We start from the raw sequence: 23382 nt of genomic DNA, 5'->3' as shown, positions 1-23382 counted from the left end.
ATAACACATGGTAGTACACTCTTAAGCCTTTTGGACAACACCTTTGACAAAATTTTATACACTGAACTCACTAAACTAATTGGTCTATAATCCCCCGAACCCACAGGGTTGTCCTTTTTAGGTACCAGAGCTATGAAAGAGCTATGAACCCCTTTTAGTAGTTGCCCATTAGCGTGAAATTCCTGATCAAACTGCACAACCTCCCCTTTCATGACCTTCCAGCATTTCTGAATACTTGCTAAGTTAAAACCATCTGACCCAGGGGCCTTATTTCTATCGCAATCTTGCATAGCAGACCAAATCTCCGCTTCTGTGAACTCTGCTTCCAAAGCCTCAACTTCCCTGTTATTAATAGTCTGTAAAGGACCTGAAAGTTTTAGCATGATACACCAATCTTCTGAAAATAGCTTGTTGAAATGTCTGACCACTGCTTGTTTGATTTGTTGTGGTTCTTCAAGCCTTACTCCATTTTCTTCTAATGAGTCTAATAGATTTTTCCTTTGCATTTTATTTGCCATCAAGTGAAAAAATCTGGTGTTCTTGTCATCATTTTGAGGCCAAGCCAACCTGGATTTCTGGAGCCACATGCTTTCTCTTGTTCTATTGAGTTTAGATGCGATGCCACGAATTTCCTTTCTTCTCCTAATCTTTGATTCCTCTAAGGATCTTGTTTCTGTCTTCAAATCCCACCCATGTAATTCATCTTCAATTAACTTGAGTTGATTATCAAAATTACCGAACACATCTTTATTCCATCTCCTCAAATGTGCTCTGAGATTATAAAACTTTCTCATCAATCTATAACTTGCCGAACCTGTGGCTTGTGATTCCTTCCAACTTTCTTCACTTCAATCATAAACTTAGGATGATTAGACCAAGAATTTATAAAGGTTTTGGACCCCAATCCCTCTCATCCTCTTTTAACAAAACTGGGCAGTGGTCTAAAATGGTTCTTGGCAAGCCCATCTTTCCAACCAAATGGTATCTAACAAGAACTTATCAATCTTACTCCACCTCTCCCCATCCAGTGCATTACACCATGTAAATCTTCTACTAAGCATTGGAATATCACTCAATTCCATTTGATCAATGAACACATTAAACTCTCTCATACCCCTCTCCCTTCTACTACACCATTTTCTTTCACTTAGAAATCTAATCTCATTAAAATCCCCACCAATACACCAAGGATTTGGGTAAAAAGTCTTTAATCTAGACAAAGAGTCCCATAGTTATTTTCTTCTCTCAACAACATTTGGAGCATATATATTTATCAATACGCAATCAAAGGAGTTTTGAGCCATACCTAACAATAAGATAAATTTTATATTACTGCAACACTCTTTTAACTAAAAAATGACTGGATTCCATAAACATAGAATGCCACCAGCACTACCCACAGCACCCACCTCCATGAAGTCCATATCTTCCCATGGCCATAACGACTTAGTAAAGATTACATCAACACTGCATCTCTTTGTCTCTTGCAGCATAAGTACATCAATCTTCCTTTCTCTAACCATACTCTTGATTTTCCTCCTCTTCTCAGGTCTTCTCAGACCTCTAACAGTCCAAGATAAGATCTTCATAAGAAAACTTCTATCATTCCTCCTGGCCCCCTAGCTTGCACCCTAATTGGCTAAGGGAGTTACACGCTCACCTTCAAATCTTCCTAGGTCATTCTCTTCAAGTTCAATAATTTTGCTTACCACCTCCTTCTCATTCCCTTCACTATTCAGACCTAAAATTTTCCCAACTTGCATTGTGGCTTGTGCTTCATTTAACAACTTCCTCCTTTTTCTTGAAGTATTACCCTGTGAAAGTGATAGTGAAATTGTAGTTGTTGCTGCTCTAAAAATGGCTCCATTCTTGCTGAACATAACACCCTTTTGGTTAGCTTGATTTCTACTTTGCTTTGCCTTGTTCCTCAACCCAGTTCGTTTCTTCCTACTTCGATTCTTCCCTGTTTGAACTGCCATACACATTTTTGATGGATTACTTTTCTCATTCTCTTTTACCTGAGCAGGTTGAATAACAATTGGTCTTTCCTGGGTTTGGGCCACATAATCACTCAAGTTGGAAGCCGCAATGATGGGCCCATCAATCACTGTCCCAAATTGAGCTCCATTCAATACCACCTCAAGATTTGTATTGGGCTTTATACCTTTTGGCCTACTGATACTCAAGAACCCAGAAGTACAAATATGACCTTCAACTATTTGAATTTCATTAGCCACCTCTTTTCTTGGACTTACCAACTATTCCAAACCATCCTCCTTCTAACCACCTCTAACATGTGTGTTTCCCAGATCACACTCTGTATCTTTTACGGTTGAGACTGATAACTACTCATTACTTCCTTCCTTCTCTTTTGATTCTTCGACCACCGTGTCCTTGTCTTTGCTTACCACACCATCTTTTCTTATCAAATCCTTCTTTCTTGCAAATGCATGATTATCATCTTCCTTACCTCCTTCATTATTTTTTGACAATTGATCTACCTCCTCCTGAGCATTGAAATCACAAGTCTCATCCTCTTGGCTTTTGCATTGACAATGGCATGGGGTGACTGATACTAGAAGATCTTCACACACTCGAACTGGGAAAACATTACCATTGCATTCTAAATTTATCACTGTATTAATGAAATCGAATATGGATGTGACTACTCTAACCCTTCCAAGCTGAAAGGATTCATGGCTATTAATATCTTCATCAAATTGAATGACTTCCTCCCATAGGTTTCCAATATCTCTAAAGGTGTTAATACTCCACAAATTAAATGGAACTCTCAGACAAGTAATCCGCACACACCTTTCTTATGCTATATATTTTCCTTTTTAGCAGTTTGATATGGATTCACACCATTCAAAGATCCATTCTTCTATACGGGATCTTTCTTCTTTCCTATGCTGCTCTGATTTGAAAGTTAGTAATGCTAATCTTCCACCCTCATTTCTGACTCTTACTTCCTTCATTTCTCTTCTTTCAAACTCTTTCTTGAACTTATTAAAGGAGAAAAATAATTTAAGCTACATATTGACAACTATTTTTGCCTTCTCATGGAAGCCTCTCTTCTGTACAACTTCTACATACGATCGTATACTTGTACTCTCCACCCTTTGCTGTATGAAGTTTCTTTGTTGGTGCTGCTTTGTCCTTTCACCTCCTCTGTTTTTATGCAAAGGTTGTTTATGCTTGCCGTTTTTGTACTCTGCGTTCTTTCCCTTCAGTGCCTTGTTATCACACCATAATCTATCAGCCTTTTACATTGCCATATCTGCTACAACCTTGCAATTATACCTTACAAACCAAACCTTGACCTCATTTCTTGTCTGTTTTTTGCTGGGATGAAAACGTCATTGACTATTCCAAACTTACTAAATAGAGTGGACAGACTTTTCGGGACCATAGAGTTTGGTAACTCATCCACAAAGATGGTGTACAACCCACCATCCATAGCTCGACTACCTTGGTTTCCCACTTTTCTTCTTCTAAGCACCGGATTCCATCCCCCTCTCTCCATTAGTCAACTAATAACAAAATGTTATATGCTAATATGATTTAAAAATTAGAAATAATGATGAAAAAAAAAAGTTATAAAACATTAATGATTGGATATATGATCATGTGATATTTGAAACTCAAAAAAAAAAAGAAAAAGAAAAAGAAAAAAAGGACTTTTAAGGAAAGGACTTTCCATACTATGGTTATAATAAGGTTTTGAAATGGTAAAAGCTAAAAACAATACACTTTTTGTGTAATGTCACAATGATGTGTGATTAATGACTATAATAAGGTTTTGACATCATACAAACTAAAAACAGTACACTTTTGGTGTAAGGTCATAATGTCAACCATCCCCATCAATGATTACTATTAAATTCAACCAAAATTAGATATGTGATTGTTACATTACCTAATTTAATACCACTTTGTCACTCTAGATCACTTAATCACGGGATAGTTACATGATGAATTTTCATTCATCTCTTCTACGATGGATGTCAAAACTTTTCGATAGAATATTCACATTATGTATAATATCTTCACTCTCAATAGTTTTTCTTTCTTTCTTTTTTTTTTTTCTTTTTATGGTGTTACTTTCAATAGTTACATACAAATTTATAGAACTTAGATGTCCATAACGTATACGTATCGGATGAACTGAATTTTCATTGAATTTTATTTTTCCACTAGAAGAAGCTCGTACATGTTTTATAGTACGCCTATGAATACTCTGCCTTCATGCTTTGACTGAAATTGTAAAATTTTCACCCGAAATTTCAAATAAAGTAAAAGGAAGTGAAATATGATTTACTTTTTTTTTTCTTTTTTCTTTTTTGTGATTGTCTATTGCATGTTTTTGTTACCTTTCATGCATTATTTCTGAACTATGTAATGAAATATGCATGGTTCAAAGGGTTGCCAACTTTACTTGAAAGAAAAAAATTAGGACAAATTATGAGTGTTGATATCAGCACCTACCTTTTTCCTTTGGACCCCCATATTTTTTTATTTTTTTTATTATAATTTTGTCCTAACACCAATTTTCATTTTTACTCATCTCTAACCTTCCAACCTTAACCCTACCTCTAATCCTAACCATCCACCTCCACCTCCACCTCCACCTCCACCTCCACTCTGGCTGGCAGCCTCCCCCATCTCTTCTTTTTTTTCTTCTTCTTCTTCTTCATCGTCTTCTTCTTCTTCTTCGTCTTCTTCTTCTTTAGCAGATTCAATCACCCTCACACCACCACGATCCCCTTCCATTCCTCTATCTCTCTTATTCTTCTTCTTCTTTTTTTAGGTCCGTGGCCGTCCCGCCATCGTGAACTCCTCACCGCCAAGCCATCGAGTCCGACCATCTTCTTCTTCTGGGCTCATGGTTGTCTCATCATCACGAACTCCTCACCATCATGGTCGTCGAGTCCGACTTCGATCTCAATCCCTAACAATCTTCTTCTTCTTTCTCACCTTCTCTCAAAACCCTAACCCTAACCCTAGCCCTAGGGTTTTCAGAAATGGCAGCGGCAATCTGGGTTGCGATGAGAAGAAGAAGAAGAAAAAAAAAAAAGAAGAGGAGGCAGTGGAGTGAAGAAGAAGGAAAAGGGAAAAAGAAAGAGAAAGGCGGCGACAATGATAGGACTGCCAGCAGTGAGGGCTCTGGTGAGTGAGCTGCCAAAGGTGGTGGTTGGGAGTGAGGGCTAGGGTTTGGGGTTAAAGGTATAGTTGGTACTAAGGTAGAGATTCAAAGAAAAAAAAGGAGGGACTTTTTGCCAGGTCGGGGTTCAAAGAAATGGAGGGGCCAAAGTCAAAAGGTAAGGGCAAATAGCATCCCTCTAAATTATACTGGTAGTCTTAATATTTTTACACTTGTGTCATTTTGGTCCCTACACTTTTAATTAGCTCAATTTTGACCTTTAGTTTTAGATTTTACGTCAATTTTATCCAATTGAAAACGTTGTTCAGGATTTTAATAGAAAATGATCACTTAATTGGTTGAGATTAAGTTACTGAATTGGTCAAGTTTATAATTTTATTTCTAAAAGCATGACACATGCCACTCATACATGTATTTTTTATATAAAAAAATGCTAACAATTTGAATCAATATTGGACAAATTTAAAAAAATTAGGGTCAAAATAAAACTAATTAAAGTATAAGGCCTAGCAGTGTGTCCAACAGATTATTTTTACAAAATTTCTATAGAGAGACAATAATGTCTTTATAATGAAATATTATTTTAAATCTCAATATATTATATTCATTACTCTTGCATGAAATGTTGAATCAGTTCCATCTTAATTATATGGTAATTAATTTCATAAAAATGAAATTCAAGTTGTGTATTTACATTTAATTTTCTGAAAGTTGGAGGAGTTTTAAAAGTTGTGCTATTGTTGTTTTTGTTTGTCCATGTCAGCATTGCTGTTGTCTTCCAGCTCTGCCTATTAGTATTTGAAAATATATAAATTTTGTAATATATATGAAAAAATAATTGACCAAATAAACAAACTGTTAATACTGGGAGTTATATAAAAGTCAACCCAAATATATAGCAATTGAGAATAAATTAAAATAAAATCTGATAGAGTTTCAAATTACCAAAAAAAAAAAATAAATAAATAAATAAACTTAAATAAAGCATTTCAAAATAAAACCGTGTCAAAGAAACTTAGGGGACAAGTTAAATTTATTAATTATGGTTAAAGCCCTTTAATTAGCCAACACATGTTTGAAGAATGGGAAGGTTTATGATGAATTAAAAACTAAGCATAATAGTGAGCGAGATTAATGAACGATGAGGCTTGATGCCGGTGTTATGTAGGCCGAAGCCTTTATGATACTTAAGTCAATAAAGCAAGTTGGTTGAAGTTACATAAAGAAAAGAGAGAGAAAAAGAATATATTTTGATTCATATAATTATTAGATAAAAATTGGGGCATGGTAGTGAGTGAGACTAATGAATGATAAGGCGTAATACTGTTGTTATGCAAGCCGAAGCCTTTATGATACTTAAGTCAATAAAGCAAGTTGGTTGAAGGTATGTATTAGAGAGAGAACATATTTGGATTCAAATAATTATAAGATAAAAATTAGGCATGATAGTGAGAGAGATTAATGAATGCTGAGACTTGATACCGATGAGATAAGGCCGAAGCCTCTATATATGTAAGTCAAAAAAGCAAGTTGGTTTAAGGTACGTAATGAAAAGAGAGAACATATTCGGATTCATATAATTATAATAAATCTCTAGCGCAATTAATTTAGGTTAGTATCTCTTGATTTTCAAAGTTGCATTTATCATTGCTTCCCTTCCAAGGAGGGAGAGATGGTATACCATAGGCAAACACTCATATGTAGGTTGACTTTGTACTCTAATTGATATTTCTTATACTCTCATTGAACTTTTAACTAGATGATTTTACTGACATGACTAAAGTTTTGTTGAGCTAATTAGGCTACTTGGCCCTTACTCATCATTTTAAATTCTCACTTTGAATGTCAAAAAGTGGTTGTAAATTGTGGGATTTGGTCAGAGTTTCAGGAGCTCTCTAAGTCAGATAATACTCTCCAATATGTGCTATAAATTGAGGAATTAATATAAACATAATATAATGTGTCTTCATCTTAAAGTAACAACAATATTAAATAGTTAAATACAATTGTCAGTCTAGTTGGGATCGGTCAGTTGAACTATGATGCTTCTGCTCTATGCCTTTTATTGATGTATGTTTATCTATTCTATCTTTATGCACATTAATAAAGTTTTTTTTTTCCTGATAAAAAAATAATTGACGAATTAATATAAACATAATATAAAGTGTCTTATTCTTAAAGTAAAAACAATATTAAACAATTCTTAGATACAACTAAATTATGGAATCAAAATGTGATGTTTTTTAGATGGATCAAATTTGATGCTTTTTGACCCCATTTAATGCAATTTATTAGAGTTATTTTTGACAATTTTATTTTTAAAATTCGTGTTAATGTATTATGCTTTTAAGAATAACAATATTAACCACTGCTTAGATACAATCAAATTATGGAATCAAACATGATGTTTTTAGATGCATCAAATTTGATGCTTTTTGACCTTGTTTGATGCAATTTATTAGAGAGCTGTTTATGACAATGTTACTTTTTGTGTTATTTGTGTTCTTGTATTACCCTTGCAATTTTATAAAGCAACCAATAATTTAAATAAACTGATGATTATAAAGTTGGAGAGAGGGAATGACCTTTCAAATGGGTTAACATGGAGTATGAGGGTTATTTGATGGGTTAACATGGATCAGATGGAGTATGAGGGTTTGGTCAATCTAATATTTATTCCTTTAATCAAATGGCTTAAGTCGGTGTATGTGTTTGGTATGTAGGAAACATTATAGAAAATGCTTGCTGAAAGCATGGCACATCTTATCTAATTATTAACACATCTTAATCATGTAAGTTTATTGATCAAGACATGAACATGACATAATCAAACCCTAATGTCAAAGGCTAGGAAACTTGCTATGAAGTTATGGCTTTGATAGTTTTTGATACTTTAGTAGTTAAATCATTAGGATGTAATCCTCAAACCCATACTAATTTTGTAGTATTATTTATGTAATTAAATAGAATGTGACTTTGACTCTTTAACTAAACTTACATTGACATTTAGGCATTTTTTATTTGGATTAAGAGTATTGTTAGATCTCGTTTGAGAACAGGTTATTTTAGTAATTTTTTTTACTTTTTGACTAAAATATGAGGTAAAAAAAAAATTAGTATGTTTGGAATAACTTTTTGATTTTTATGAAAAGATATGTAAAATGTAAAGAAAAAAATGAATCTTTGACTTTTGGATATAAGTTATAAGATTTTTAATTTTTTTAATAACTTTTAGACTAAAACAAACACATACCAAACTATGTCTTAGGCCTCGTTTGGGAACAGACTTTTTTAGTAACTTTTTTACTCTTTGGCTAAAATTTGATGTAAAAAAAATTAGTATGTTTGGAATGACTTTTTGACTTTTTACGAAAAGATGTGCAAAAGGTAAAGAGAAAATGAAACCTTTAACTTTTTAGTATGAATTGTTGATTTTTTAATTTTTTTTAATAATTTTTTGACTTTTTAACTAAAAGGAGCACTTACCAAACGAGGCCTTAATCACTACCTAGGTTAGTATACATATAAAAGTATTTTAAAATATGTAAAAAGTGTATAACAATTATATAAAGGGAAAAATTCATTTTACTCCCGTGGTATGAGTTTGAAACACTATAGTTTAAATATAAACGGAGAGACCCTTGTGATTTTGGTTTAAATTGCAACTGTTAATTTTTCCGTCTAAATTGACGGAAGGTGCACTACACTTATCAATTTTGAGAGTGGGGGAACAAAAATTTTGAAATTAAATTGAAATCAAAATATAAAATGTCATTTTTACCCTTATCTTCATCATATACCTTCAGCAATGCGGTGTTTGTTTCAGCTTTTCAAAATTAACTTATAACTTTTAGTTTTGAAAAAGTTATTTTGGACTGTTTGGTAAAACTTATTTCAAACAGTTTCTGATTCTAACAGCTTATTTTAACTCAAAAAGATAGATTCTGAAAAACTGTTCACCCCTTGCTTCTGATTATCAACTTCTGCTGTGGACATGTTAATTTATGATTGTACTCCGAAATTTTTTTATTTTTTATTTTTTTAAAAATAGAAAAAAGATCCAAATGAACTATAAATTATTATTTTTTTATGAGAAATGCAAACAAGTAATAAATAACAAAAAGTAAAAATTAATTAAAAAAATTATTTCACAGTTTATTTAACAAACACTATTCGACAATTAAATCTATAATCTAACAATTACACCAAATAAATTAATAAACTTCTGATTAAAATCATAATCTATAATCTACTACATTATAATTTATAAACTGTTTTAACTACACTCGCTTTCTCTCTCCCTCTCTCTCCTCCTCGCTTTCTCTCTCTACCGACTCTCTGATAATACAAACACATACATATACATATATAAACAGGGTGATTTATTGGCCAATTGAGGAACTATGCTTACGATGTGCATATCATCGCGAGTCTCAAGCTCGTTGCGTTGAGGTTGTAGATGGTGGATGGTTGGGAAGGGAAGAAGGGGTTGTGACGGTGGTCAGAAAGGGGTGGGTTAGTTTCATTATGGGTCCACTTTTCTTTGTTATTCACAAGCTTAAGCTTTTTCGGATCTCGCTGGAGGATGAGATTGCGTGTATGGATCTGACCCGACATGGTGGGGAAAAGGGATGAGGTTGGAGACGGCGGTGGTGATGGCTGTGGGAAAAAGAGAGGGTGTTGGTCGTTGCGGTTGTGGCGGCATGGTGGCTCGATCGCAATGTCCTCGCTCACCGGCTAAGCTCCACTTCTTCTCTCTTCCTCGTCTCTGCAATAACCCTTTTTTTTTTTTTTTTTTTTTTTTGAATCTACGAGATTTGTTTAAAATTGGTTTTCTAAATTAAATTTTTTAAAAAATTGATTTTTTTGATTTTTGTATTTTTTTATTTTTAGTGAATATTTTTAAAATTTTAAATATTTTTTTTTACTTTTTTAGGTGCACCTTACTTAGATGTATTTAAAAAATAAAAAATTTATGAAAAAATATTTTAAAAAATTAATATATACATAAAAATATAAAAAATATACTGAATTTTTGTATTTTTTTTTATATTTTTGGTGTTTAGGAAATTTTTAAAAGATTTTTTTTACAATTTTTTTACTTTTTAAGTGTATTTATGTTAGGTGTGTCTAAAAAGTAAAAAATTGCTTAAAATATTAAAAAAAATCAATAAAAATAAAAAAACACGGAAAATAAGAAAGTAGAATTTTCTTAAAAGTGTTTTGGAAAACTGGAAACCAAGCAAGGTGTCGTTTCTTATAGTTTGAAAAATTATAAATATCTTTCTGTCAGAATTTTTCATTTAATAAAATTAATTAAAAAAGTGAAATTTCTAACGGTTCATATATACAATAATAAAATTATCTGAATTATTAATTGAAATAAAATTTTAATATTATTAAAAACTTGATAATTTATTAATAAGATGACTTATTTGTTATAAAATTAAAAATTTTAAAGGCATAATATAATTTTTAGAATCACAAGAGAAAATTTAGAATTTAAAAAACTTCAGAAGATGTGTTTGTAGTTTATTTATTTATTTATTTATTGTTAGTTTGCAACAACACCGTTTTTATCAAAGAGCGGAAGAAACTAGGAGTAAACAAATGAAAAAGAAAAGTCTGTGGGGGTATTATGGTTATTTCAAGTTTTCTGTTAACAGGGTTTGAGTTGCAATTTAGTTTAAAATTGCAGGAGAGTTCTTATTTTTAAATTATAGGACGGTCAAGAAATGTGCATGAAAATATTATATTACAATTATAACTTTTTTTTTTTTGATAGTATTTAATCATTAACAAACTTTTTGAACCTAGTAAATAATTTGTCAACTCGACCCTTGATTTAATTTGCCATAGACTCAGTAGAACCGAGGATTAAAACTGAGTTTGGGCCCGACAACCTATGGGTAAACATGTTGTAATGTTGTGGTGACTTTTGTGTACCAAATTTAAATCTCATTTGAGGTGTTATTATTGTATCTGTACAATAGACCCTTGGATGACATGTAATCATGTCTAGGGGTGAGCATGGTCCGAATTGGACCGGATTGGGATAAAACCAGGACCAATTCGTTATTTACGGTTCCTAAAAAATTGGAACCAATCCAATCCGTTTAAATCATGGAACCAATCCGAACCAATCCATTTAAATACGGATTGGATCGGTTTAGGACCACAGATTCACATAATTAAATAACAAAAATATATATATAACACTTGAATTTCATAAAAATATAAACATAGCGCTATATTAGTTCCATAATAGCAACATGTTTTTCTATAATAACGACATACTGTTCTAGAATTTAAACAACCATAAGAAAACTGGTTTCACCATAAGTATTTAGACCATTGCAAATTAAAACTTAAAACTAACAAACAAAAGTAATAAAAGAAGATATTATACGATTTTAGGTTTGAGTTTAGATTTTACATAGAATAAGAAAAGATACTATGGGGGAGGATGTATAATAAAAATATAGACTATTTGTATACGGTCCGGATCGGTTCCAATCCGGAACCGTGGGATTCAATCCGGAACCAATCCGTGAACTACGGATTTTTAATTATTCAATCCGGAACCGAACCACGGATTCAAAAAACTAATCCAAACCTATCGGATTGGACTGGACTGGATCGGATTACGGATTTCACGGATTCCTTGCTCAGCCCTAATCATGTCAGAAAATTAGTAATTTTGGTATTCAAAAATAAAATTTGTAATCTTAATATTATTCAAAGATATAATAGGACATAATAATTCAAATAACAATGCTACTTACCTATTAAAAAAAATATTAGAAACTGTCTAAAATTTGAAATTTATGGATCCGATTCATGGATGTAACACATACCAATCCAAGTTTAAATTACACTATAGAATCAAATTTTGAACACATCTTCAAATATATATCTATATTATTATAAAAGGATTGGGTTTTTTTCCGGTCCTTAATCAAACGGGACAGGTGATGTTGCGCTTATTGGGCTCATTTTTTGGTCATTTTCGGTAATCTAAACCGTTCGCATTTTGGAGTTTGTCGATTACACATCCTGCAAAAAAGCAAGTTGATTGCAAAAAATCAAGTTGATTGAATAATGACAATCACGTGTTCAGAGCAGTTTTGTATGAATCGATTATTTTTTTACCGTTCATTTTTTTCATACAAAATTGATCCTAATACACCGTTGTCATTATCCGATCGACTTGATTTTTTTATACAAGAATAATATACACGACAAACTCTAAAATGTGAATGGTTTGAATAATTGAAACAAAATCCAAAAATAGGCTCAATAAATCTAAGAGTACCTCTGCAGTTCGATTAAGGACTAGAGAAAAGTCCAACCACACAACTTAGAAGAAGTGTTGTCCCAATTTTTGTATACCTAAAATATCCATATACATGATAATTGTTACGGTTTTAAGATCTCAAAAGCTTCAAATAAAGATCATAATTATTTGAAATTTTACACAAGTAGTGTGTGCCCACCACTAGTGTATACACATTATATCTGTGTAATTTGTAATATTTGAGGGCATTTTCGAGGAGAAGAAAAAAAAAGTGACATCTAAATCTACAGAGATGTTTTTTTATTTTTTTGGCCTTACGATAGGATGTTAGGGATTAGTAAGTTAGATTATAACGAAGGACTGCAGACACTTTATCAATTCGAAACTTGTATCTCTAACCTTCTCATTATTTCAATGGATAACTACATAGACCACTGAACTAACTTTCTTATATCAATAAAGGTGTTTGTTATATATATATATATATATATATATTAATACGTATAGATATATATATTACTTAACATTTCACTAATTCTAAAGATTGCATGTTGACAAGGTCTAATAGTATTTGGATTACAACTTGGTTTTGTGTGTTGATGATACTCAAATGAGAGCATATGCATTTTTGGAGTTTGGTGGAGCAAACTTCTAGTGTTTGGTACAGCAAGCACAGGGCAATTGGCACAAAAATAAAGGTTTCCAGCAATGCAAAAAAGAAAAGAAGAAAAAGAAAAGGTGGACCATACATTAATTGAAATCATATTAATTTTTGCGCATGCAACATATGAAGTATTATAATACATTATAAGAGGAAAATGATGTGCCATTTGACTCTCAACTTTGACTTTCTTTGCATTTTCTTTGACTTTGTTTACATTTTCTTTTCTTTTCTTTAGCTTCATTGTGGATCTTTGAACACTTAAACTTTTACAAATCTCTCCAAATCTTATTTGTTGAAGTTTATTAATTGTACCATTAAATTGAGATTCAGCTGAGTTTAGACTATGTTCACATATTGCAATTGTATTTCCTATTCTCTCCATCCACATATGAATATCTTGTCAGGGAACTCCACAAAATTTATCCTGGTTAATCTAGTAGTCAGAGTCCATGTATATCATTAGAAGGTTATGAGTTGAGTATCCTCCCTTTTCCGTCTGACATACCCAAAAAAAGGCTTAAATATACTGGGGACGCCAAATACATGCAATTTGTGCCATTTTAGTTTTTGATATTTAAATTATCTCAATTTGATCACAAACTTACCTAATTGTGTTTAAATGCTTCTTGTAGTGCTGTTTTTGTGCAATTTTTATAGCGGAATGGATACATTTTTAATGTGGGACCATTCAAATACATATAAGTTGTAATCAAATCCACACAATTAAAATATCATGAATCAAAATGAAACATAAATCATATTGAGAAGTTTGGCAATGTATATCTAGCAAAAATTTCTTAGTTTTTTTACTTGAAATTTGACACTACAACAAAATACAGAATTGGCGACCAAAAAATGAAATTTCGTCGCTGAAAGTGGATGAAATGGCGACTAAATTGGAATTTGTCGCCGAAAAGGAGGTTTTTAGCGACTAAAATGGTTTAGTCGCCGAACAGCATGTTTTTAGCGACTAAAAGGAAGTTTTGTCGCCTAATATAGGGTTTTCAGCGACTAAAGTTTGTTTAGTAGCCAAAAGTCACGGTTTTTACCGACTAAAATAATTTAGTAGCGAAAACGTATGGTTTTGGCGACTAAAAACAGGTTTAGTCGCTGATTATAGCAGTTTTGCCGACTAAAAACAATTTAGTCGCTGAAAGTGGGGGTTTTGCCGACCAAAATCCATTTTAGTCGCCCAAAGTAGTGATTTTGGCGACGAAATTTCTGTTTAGTCGCCAAAAGTGCTGATTTTTATTTGAGAACTTGTTTTTTTAGCGACAAATAACTAATTAGTAGCCCAAAATAATACAATTAGCGACTAAAAAATGGTTTTAGTCGCCAAAAGTTGCCTAATTTTTTTTTTAGTAAATAATTTATTTTTTGACAAAAATTATATTGAATTAAAAAATTATATTTATGAATATTATTTTGTATTAATTGCGGTTAATATAGTATATAAATAATATATATTGCATATATGATCATATGATGATATAGTGGCAGAGTGGAGGGAGTGTTGTGCCAAAGGGTTTGGCGTGGGTTGGCGCAAGTTCGAAACCTGCTAGCAGCGGAGGCAAAAAAATTTTTTTCCTGAAAACACTTTCAGCGACTAAAGTGAATGGTCGCCAAAGGTATAAATAATAAAATAAAAAATGAACTATTGGCGACTAAACTGTTAGTCGCCAAAGGTATAAATAATAAAATAAAAATGACTATTGGCGACGAAATCTTTAGTCGCTGAAGACATATATATTGGCGACTAACAGTATTTTAGTCGCCAAAGGCATCCGCGACGATTTATTGGCGACAACACGGGCGACTAAACTTTTTAGTCGGGAAAAGTGAAATTCTGACATTTGGCGACTAAAATAGGACCTTTGGCGACTAAAAATTTAGTCGCCAAAGGTGTTTTTTCTTGTAGTGTGAATACTGACCAAGTCAAGTTTCTAGCTTTTTTTAATAAATAAATAAAATAAAATGTGGCACAACTAACATGAGAAAACCTGTTGTCGGGTCACAACTCACACAAAAGAAAACATCTACGAAAACTTGTAGAGGTTTTCAATGTTAAGTATCATTAAAAAAAAAATATTATAGAAAATTTTATAAAATTTTTTTATTCTTAGATTATACACATAATAAAGCATTATACACTAATTAAAGAATAAAAAATTTTCATGAAATATTTCATAATATTTCATTCATGTCTAGCATTACTCTTCCATTATGTATATAATTGATACAGGACTTGCTGAACCAAAAAGGAGCTAAAAATTTGTATTTCAAATTCTCAAATCAGACTTATTTTGGGAAGGCAACATTTTAGTAAAAAATTCAGAAAGTTTACAAAAAAGTTAACTCTTCTCTTTATTTTTTGCATGACTTTTTGCAAAAAGTTAAAAAATGACTAAAAAAAAAAGTCAATTCCAAAACCACCAAGGATTCTCTAGAGTGTTTTTTTCTTAAAGTTTCCTAAAATGGTATATTTTGTGGTCGAGATTTAATGTTGAAAAATTGATGTGACTTGTCATTAAATCTCAACCACACAATGTACCACTCTAAAAAACTTAAAAAAAAAAAAAAACTCTAGAGGATCCTTACCCTTCCAAAACAACTTATCCGACACTATAACCCAGTTCTTGAAATGGGTTTGATCCAAAAAATAATGTAACTAAGAACAGAGAACAATTTTACTCCTCATCTTCCTTTGTTCCATGAAATTATGTATTCTCTTGAGAGCTACTTCAAGTGTTTGCTCACTCATATTAGCAAAGCAAACCCTGAACCAACCTGGCTCGGAACAATGGCAAGAGGACCCTGGAGATATATTCAACTTCATCTCTCTCAAAGCTTCATTCCAAAGCTCCAATTCACTCTCTGTTGTAGGTTTCTCCAACAATGGGCTCAAATTCATCCAGCAAAATAACCCCGCGTTCCCTCGTAAACACTCAATACCGGCCATTCTCAACCCATCGATGATCATCTGATACCTCTTCTTCAACCTTTGCCTGTTTGTCTTTATGTAATTCTCTGTGAACTCTTTGTTTGATAACATGGAAGCCAAGAGTTGTTGTGTTTGAGAAGAGACCAAAGTGAAGCTTGACATTCGTCTAGCAGTTGTCACAACCTTGTCATTGTATGAGTAAATAGCCCCAACCCTAAAGCCTGGTAGGCCTAGATCTTTCGAAAGGCTATAGACAATATGGACCCTCTCACTATCTTTGTAGCCTCGGGATTTGAGTATTTCTGCCACGCTGATGAATTCATACGGACAGAATACGGATCCCGAGTAGATTTCGTCAGAGACTAGGTGGATGTTTTTGCAGGTTATGAAGTCTAGGATTTCTTCCAGGACTGACCGGTCAAGGGCGGCACCGAGGGGATTTGAGGGGTTTGTTATGAGTACTCCTCTCACTTTGATGTTCATGGCTTGTGCACTGTTATATGCATCTTCTAGAGCTTGAAGAGTGACTTGGAAATTGTTGGAACTGTCAGTGTGAATCGGTACAATCTTTACGCCGGTCCTCCACCTCAAATCTCTATCAAATCTGAAAAGTAACATTTGCGATCAGCATCATAGTTTTAATTAACACTATTGGATCATCCGATATTAGTTTTAGTATTAAAAATCAACAATGTTACACGTGTTCAAAAAAGTGCACAGAAAAAACTTTTGACCGATGATTAGAACTTACCCTGGATAGTAAGGTGTTGGAACAAGCAAAGCATCACCGGGATCGGCTAAAATGAAGGTTAACAACTCATTGGCTGCCGTTGCACCGGCTGTTAGAACAACTCTATCAGGGTTGAATTTTGCTCTTCCCCCTCTTATTTGTTCCATGAAACTTGCCATTGCCTGAATTAACACGCAAACAATTGCACTAGAGTTAGAATTATATTATATTATGCTTGGTTGTTCCAAAAACTGTTTTCAAAAAACAATTCAAAAACTACCCATTTTTAAGAAACGTCCAAAAGCTGTTTTCAAAATTTTTTTTTTTTTGAACTATTTCCTACAAAAATGAAAATGATGGCACTTTTCGAACTTTTCATCATTTTTGTTTCTGAAAACACAAAAACAAAAACAAAAACAAAAAATGAAAACCATATGAAACAGGCCCTATACCTTTCTGAAAGACTGTAGTCCATGATAATCTTGAAACAAAGCATTCTCCCTAAAGCCAGAAGATTTTTTCCCCCAGCTGGCTTCTTCTGAATGCTTTTCCAAGAACTCTTCTAGCAAATCAAATGAAACCTGTACGCAAGAAATCACAAAACAAAGGTCACTTTCAAGTTCTAGACTTCCGATACTGATATTCACAGATATATCGACCAATACTATTCAATATCAGTTGATATATGACTATATCGTTGATACTGTCAGATTGTGTTGGTGCTTACTTGATTTTCAGCCAATCCCATCTGAATGACTCCTGATGGGTTGTTTGATTCGTCGTAAGGGTTTTCGTCGTACGCTTTCCATCCTGCAAAATATGGAGAGTCCTCTCCATGAGTTTCAGAAACTGCAACTCTCGATAGCCCAACTGATGATGATTGTTGCTCACTCTCTATAGCCATAACTAGCTTTCTTGCAAGTGTAGATAAAGCTGTTGAATGAGAACTTATTATCTCAATGTACTTTTTTATTTTGAGTTAATGAAACAGTTCTTTCTCGTCTTTCTCTTCTTTTCTTTTTGCTGATCAAACAGAAAGTGTAGAGAAAGCTGTTTTGTGGAGAGTTGAGAGAGATGAGAGAAGAGAACTCTTGAATGAAAACTTTGTCAAAGAGGCCTTTATATATATATAGGAGAAAGGGTTGGAGAGAGAGGAAAATGGGCCCTACTTAGGTGGACATTATGAAATTCTCTATAAAAAAATAAAAAATAAAAAGAAAGAAAGAAAAAAAAAAGAAAAGAAGAAAAAAAACCAATGATTGATTCTGGGGAGCAAGCAAGATCAAAGCTCATCACATCACAATTTACAAAAATAGTTTTTATCATTGGTGACAACTGTTAGCTTCTGTCAACTTTGCATTGCTTTTTTTCCAAATCTCATTCTTCACAAGATCCACATCTCAAAATATGGTGGTTGAGGGGTGGGTATTTTTATCTATAAAGAAAATTTGATATAAATTTTAGTAATGGAATCACTTTAAAAAGAATAAATTTAACTACACAAAATCAGACACATAATATATATAGATGGATAAGATTTTTAAATATCGATCTCGACAATTAATTTTATAAAATCATATCTATTAATGTATATTTTATTTTAAGTTCTGTGACTGATTTTTTTATTCATAATAGAACTATGTTAGAAATTATGTGAATCACTTTACAATGGTGGAGTGTTTGGAATAATCTATGTAAGTGTACTTATTTGGATCACATTACCTCTCTACTTTTCTGCATATTTTTTTTTATAAAAAATCAAAAAATATATTTATTTAGATAATTCCAAATATCTCTTAATTTTGATATCATTGAACTAAAGAGTGTTTTGTTATAAAAGAAGAGGGACTTAAAAGAATTACAAAAATTACTTATAAAAACTTCGGTTATATAGCATTAATCTTATATTTAAAAGTTTCACTTAATAATTGTTAGAAAAACAATGCTATATGTGCTATTGTATTTATGAAATAGAAATAAATTTGAACAAAACAATAGTGAACCAATGCACAAATAAGACTCTGTCAACAAATTGAAAACGGAAACGATTGAAAATAGTTTATAAAAATGACAAAAAATTTGAACTTAGAGAACTTGAAGAAACTGAATGATCAAGGCTAGTGCGTGCTTTCACTATTTTTTTTTTTTTTTTTTTTTTTAATAACAAAACTAGAATCCGAACCTTGATCTTTCATTTTCTAACAATAACTTTCTTTGCTAATAAAACATCATTTGTTTACTTTCACTGTTTTGATTATCAGTTATGTTACGCGCACAGAAAATTTCACAGAAGTAGTCACCGTGACCCCACCTCCCTCTCTTTATCTCATATTTGTATTTGATTCTGTAAAACTTTTCTGTTCTCTTGCACTTTTTATTTGATTATTTAAAATTTGTGGAGTTCTCTTCTCTTCTTAACCTTTGTTTTTTATTTTATCTTTTAAAAATTTGTGAGGCTGAGGGGTTGGTTGTTTGGGTGTGAGTAGCAGTAGTAGGGGTACTTTGTACTTTCCGAATCTCTCTCGGTGCACTTCATCTACCTGTACTCTAAATTTCATGCTATTAATGAAATTTTTCTTTGCTGATCAAAAAAAAAAAGTCCCTACATCCCAACCTATGACTAATCAAGTCATTTGTGAAGAAAGCTTTAAACTAAAATCCATTATGAGAATACCCAATAAATGGTTGAAGAAATACATACTTACATGCAAATATTTGAGGAGATCTAAGAGTAGTTAAGTTTCTTATGACCTGACAAAGATACCAATTTGCACAAGATTACGATTCTGATTTGCAAACAAAGTTGAGACAAAACAGAAGCTGCAAGAAGATATGCTGGTCCCACACACCTCTTTGCTAATTTCAAACAACAAAATTTATGACTTCCTTTGAGATTTTAAGGATTGTAAATCATAATTGGTTCATGATCTAATTAATCATATAGGTTTATCAATCATTTGTATCCAAATTTATGTAGTCATGGACATGATTGCATTTCTAATGAGTGGCAAATGATTATATGATTAGTAATTGCATTTCAAATGAGAGTCAAATGATTATATATGATTAGTACTTTATATGAAAACACTTCTTTTTATCTAAATAAGTGCACTTATTTGGAAAAATGCACTTATTTAGGTTACATTACTTCTATTTTTTTACATATCTTTTCGTAAAAAATCAAAAAATTTACTAAATAAATAAAACCCAAACAATCCCATATATCTTATGATATACATGATACGAAATTTTTTTTATCGACAAAATAAACTTTATTGGTTAATCAAATGTCAAAACAAGAGATACAATCAATAATTCCAACTAGTTGGCACCAGAGAGAGAGAGAGTCAAATCATATGCTAGTGTGGGGATATATTTTCTGAGTCCCAACACGTGGCCAAGGTGACGTCGACGTGTCAGCTGAGGTGCCACGTGTCCAGGACATGATGCCGAGGTGATCTCGACAAAACCGAGGTTATCTCCGAAGATATCGGAATCCGAGATAAGCAGATAAGGGACAAGAGTCCTAGAATAAGGAAGGACTATGGCATGGATAAGGATAAAACTCTTAGGGAGTTTAGCCCAGGATAAGCACTGAGGAAGAGTCTATTGAAGTTAGGCTTCTAGTGGGACAAAGATTGAGTTAATTACAAAAAAGAGGCACCTCCATGGGTCTAAGGTACGCAATTTATATTTTGAACAGTGAGTTTAACACTATTGATTATCATTGAGAGATATACTGACTTGATCGTCGGAGTGCCCCCGGATGGACGAACCACCGCCGGAATCTTCTCTTTCTGTTGCAGGTCAGCCAGGTGTCATCTATTCTGCCAGTATTCTCCAGCTGATTACTAAGTTGGGTAGTGTGATCGGAAAATCACTCACACAATTTGGAGTCGTCTGTGGGGAAAAAATGAGAATAGATGGCCAGTGACGGACAGAAGGAAAAGATTGGGGACGACACTCCTGCTGGAAGTGGCAGACCTATCAACCTTGACGTCGAAGGAGACAACCATAACACAGAAACTCGTGACCAGAATCACAGCAAGAAAGACGTCGGCCAGGATGGCGATGCATGAAAGAAAGTGGGTACTATAATGAGGATGACCTCCAGGTATGAAAGGATAGATGCCTACGGAGGGATGAAGAGGTAAAGGAGATGGCAAACAAATTGGCAGACCTACAATCGATCGTCAATTTCATGATGCAAAACAATGCCATACAGCCACCATACCCGCTGCAGGACACGCTGATTCCAGCGGCCAATGCTTAGAAGGGAAGGCAGAAGACAATCCCAATAGCCCCTCAGCACACTAGAAGCAAAAAACACTCTCACTGGCCTTCTAGGGAGGTCGGGCGAGGAGAGTCGAAGAGAGAAGAGTCGCGAATGACGCACCACGCCAAGGAGGCAGACCCCAAAGAACATCAGCATATTCGGGGGCAAGCACTCTGCTTCGACACAACTCACGGAGAAAAATCAAAAAGGACCCACCATGAAGCTGAAAGTAATATGCCAAAAAGACTGAAATTAGGAGATACCTGAACTCCTGGACAGAGCAAAGAAGACTTGAGAGATTACCTCAAGAGGAAGCAGCAGAATGCCGATGCCGAGGTAACTTCCGCTGAAAAACTGAGAACACCATTCTCGGTAGAGCTAGACAAATTTGAGGCTCCGAAGAGATTCAGTATGCCAAGGTTCCAAATTTACGATGGTAAGTCAGATCCCAACTTCCACGTTGGATTATACTTGAACTCGATGGCATTATATAGTGGGAACGAGCCGTTGCTCTGCAAAGCGTTCCCTTCATCTTTTGGGGAGATTGCATCAGATTGGCTTCACAAACTACCAAAGGGAAGTGTGAAGTCCTGGGAAGGCCTGGCCGAGATGTTTGTGGCCAAGTTCGTAACAAACAAGCTGCAGCCATTAAGGGTGGATGCATTGATGGCTCTGAAGATCAGTAAAGATGAAGGCCTTAGGGCCTATGCAAAAAGATACTACAAGGTGTTCAACCGAATACCCGAATGTAATCAAGAGGTGGCAGTCGTATCTTTCAAGAACGGCCTAAAAGACCACTGCCCGCTACGAAAATCTTTGGCAAAGACATTGCCAAAAAGCATGGAAGAGCTCATGGCAAGAATTGAAAAATACGCCAGAGCCGAGGAAGACACATCGGGGACTAAGGAGATAAAACAAGAGAAAGGAAACGGCTCGCCGAAGCGAGGCCGAGGCAACAATGGATCGAACAAGTAAAAGGCAGAACTGAGGGCTACACAGGCAGTGACAACTGTGTTCCGAATCCAAATTCACAAAGTCCTGGATCAAATTTGGAACCAACCCTATTTCAGAGCCCCAGCAAGGGCACCAGGAGAATTTATAGGGAGAAACCTTGGTAGGCGTTGTGCTTACCACAATGAAGATGTACATATGACTCAGGACTGTAGAGCCTTGAAAACACATTTGGAAGACCTGGTGAGGCAAAGCCATCTGAGAGACCTTGTTGTTGAAGCTAGAACAAGGGAAGAACATGCAAGATTGCCTTAGGCGATAGCAGCTCCACCTCCCCCAGCACAGCAACCACAAGCAGGAGGACCTCGGGTAATTAATGTAATTCACTTGAAGGTCAACGAAAACGAGATTTGGGGGGAGACCCAGAAGGTAAAACACCTGCAGCATATCTACCAAGTCGGGGAGAAGAGACATCGGGCAGAGGAGTGCCAAGGACCAGTAGTGTCCTTTTCTGAAGTCGACCTTGAGATGGTTCAGCACCCGCATAATGATGCCTTGGTAGTATCCCTCCAGGTTGGGGAATGCCAAGTAAAGCGCATCCTGATTGACCAAGATAGCTCTTGTAACATCATGTACGTCCGATATTACAAGGAGCTCGGTCTTTACTTAAACGACATGGAGCAATCCAATAGTCCAATGGTCGGGTTCAATGGAATGCCGACATGACCACTGGGAACAACTAGCTTAGAGGTGCAGGCAGGCACCAGGAAGATAACAACAGAGTTTACCGTAATTGACACACCCTCCCCTTACAACATCATTTTGGAAACGTCATGGTTGCATGCAATGAGGGTTGTTCCCTCAACTTTGCATCAGCTATTGCGATTCTCAACAGAGTTTGGGATTGAAGAGGTCAAAGGAGATCAGCTGCATGCAAAGAATTGTTCCATGGCAGCAATGAAATCCACTTGTAGCATTCGAAAACCAGAGAAGGCAGAAATTGAAGACGAGGACGTGGAGGTCCTAGAGGATGTCGGCAAAGAGCCGGTCAAAAAGAGTGAAGAAACACTGAAGAAAATCCTCGTCCAAGAGGGGGATGAGGAACACTTCTTTCTTCTCGGCTTGAACCTAGCCGAAGAAGAAAGAAGAGAGAAAGTTGCAATTCAACTCGCACCTTACCAGCAGCACCTTGCCAGAGTTTATAATAAAAAAGTGAACTCAAGGGAGTTTCAAGTCGGCGATCTAGTCTTAAGAAAAGTCGTCGGCAACAAGAAAGATCCCAAGGAGGGCAAGCTTGGCCCAAACTGGGACGGACCCTACAAAATCACTTCGGTATTGGGCAACGGGGCATATCGGCTT

The 23382-nt window shown here is 34.4% G+C and overlaps 1 protein-coding gene across 1 annotated transcript; it reads right to left on the bottom strand.

Annotated features, from left to right (window-relative positions):
* Positions 1–15673: 15673 nt before the first annotated feature.
* ACS7 (1-amino-cyclopropane-1-carboxylate synthase 7) lies at positions 15674–17852 on the bottom strand. The gene is made up of 4 exons (XM_028258750.2): positions 17524–17852; positions 17249–17377; positions 16818–16978; positions 15674–16670 (listed from the first exon to the last, which is right to left on the bottom strand). Exons 1-4 carry the CDS (start codon positions 17698–17700, stop codon positions 15794–15796), a joined length of 1344 nt encoding a protein of 447 aa, XP_028114551.2. The 5' UTR covers positions 17701–17852; the 3' UTR covers positions 15674–15793.
* Positions 17853–23382: the final 5530 nt, after the last annotated feature.

This window comes from Camellia sinensis, chromosome 13, assembly GCF_055761805.1.
Source record: "Camellia sinensis isolate YWXY chromosome 13, ASM5576180v1, whole genome shotgun sequence".
Classification (NCBI taxonomy): Eukaryota; Viridiplantae; Streptophyta; class Magnoliopsida; order Ericales; family Theaceae; genus Camellia; species Camellia sinensis.
This window is presented reverse-complemented; position numbering and strand designations above follow the sequence as displayed.

Excerpts from the sequence above, each read along its gene's own strand:
- ACS7 (XM_028258750.2), bottom strand. The coding sequence starts at position 17,700 with ATGGCTATAGAGAGTGAGCAACAATCATCATCAGTTGGGCTATCGAGA. Across the intron at positions 17,378-17,523 it reads TGGGATTGGCTGAAAATCAA|GTTTCATTTGATTTGCTAGA; the intron begins GTAAGCACCAAC and ends TCTTGCGTACAG. Across the intron at positions 16,979-17,248 it reads GACTACAGTCTTTCAGAAAG|GCAATGGCAAGTTTCATGGA; the intron begins GTATAGGGCCTG and ends GTGTTAATTCAG.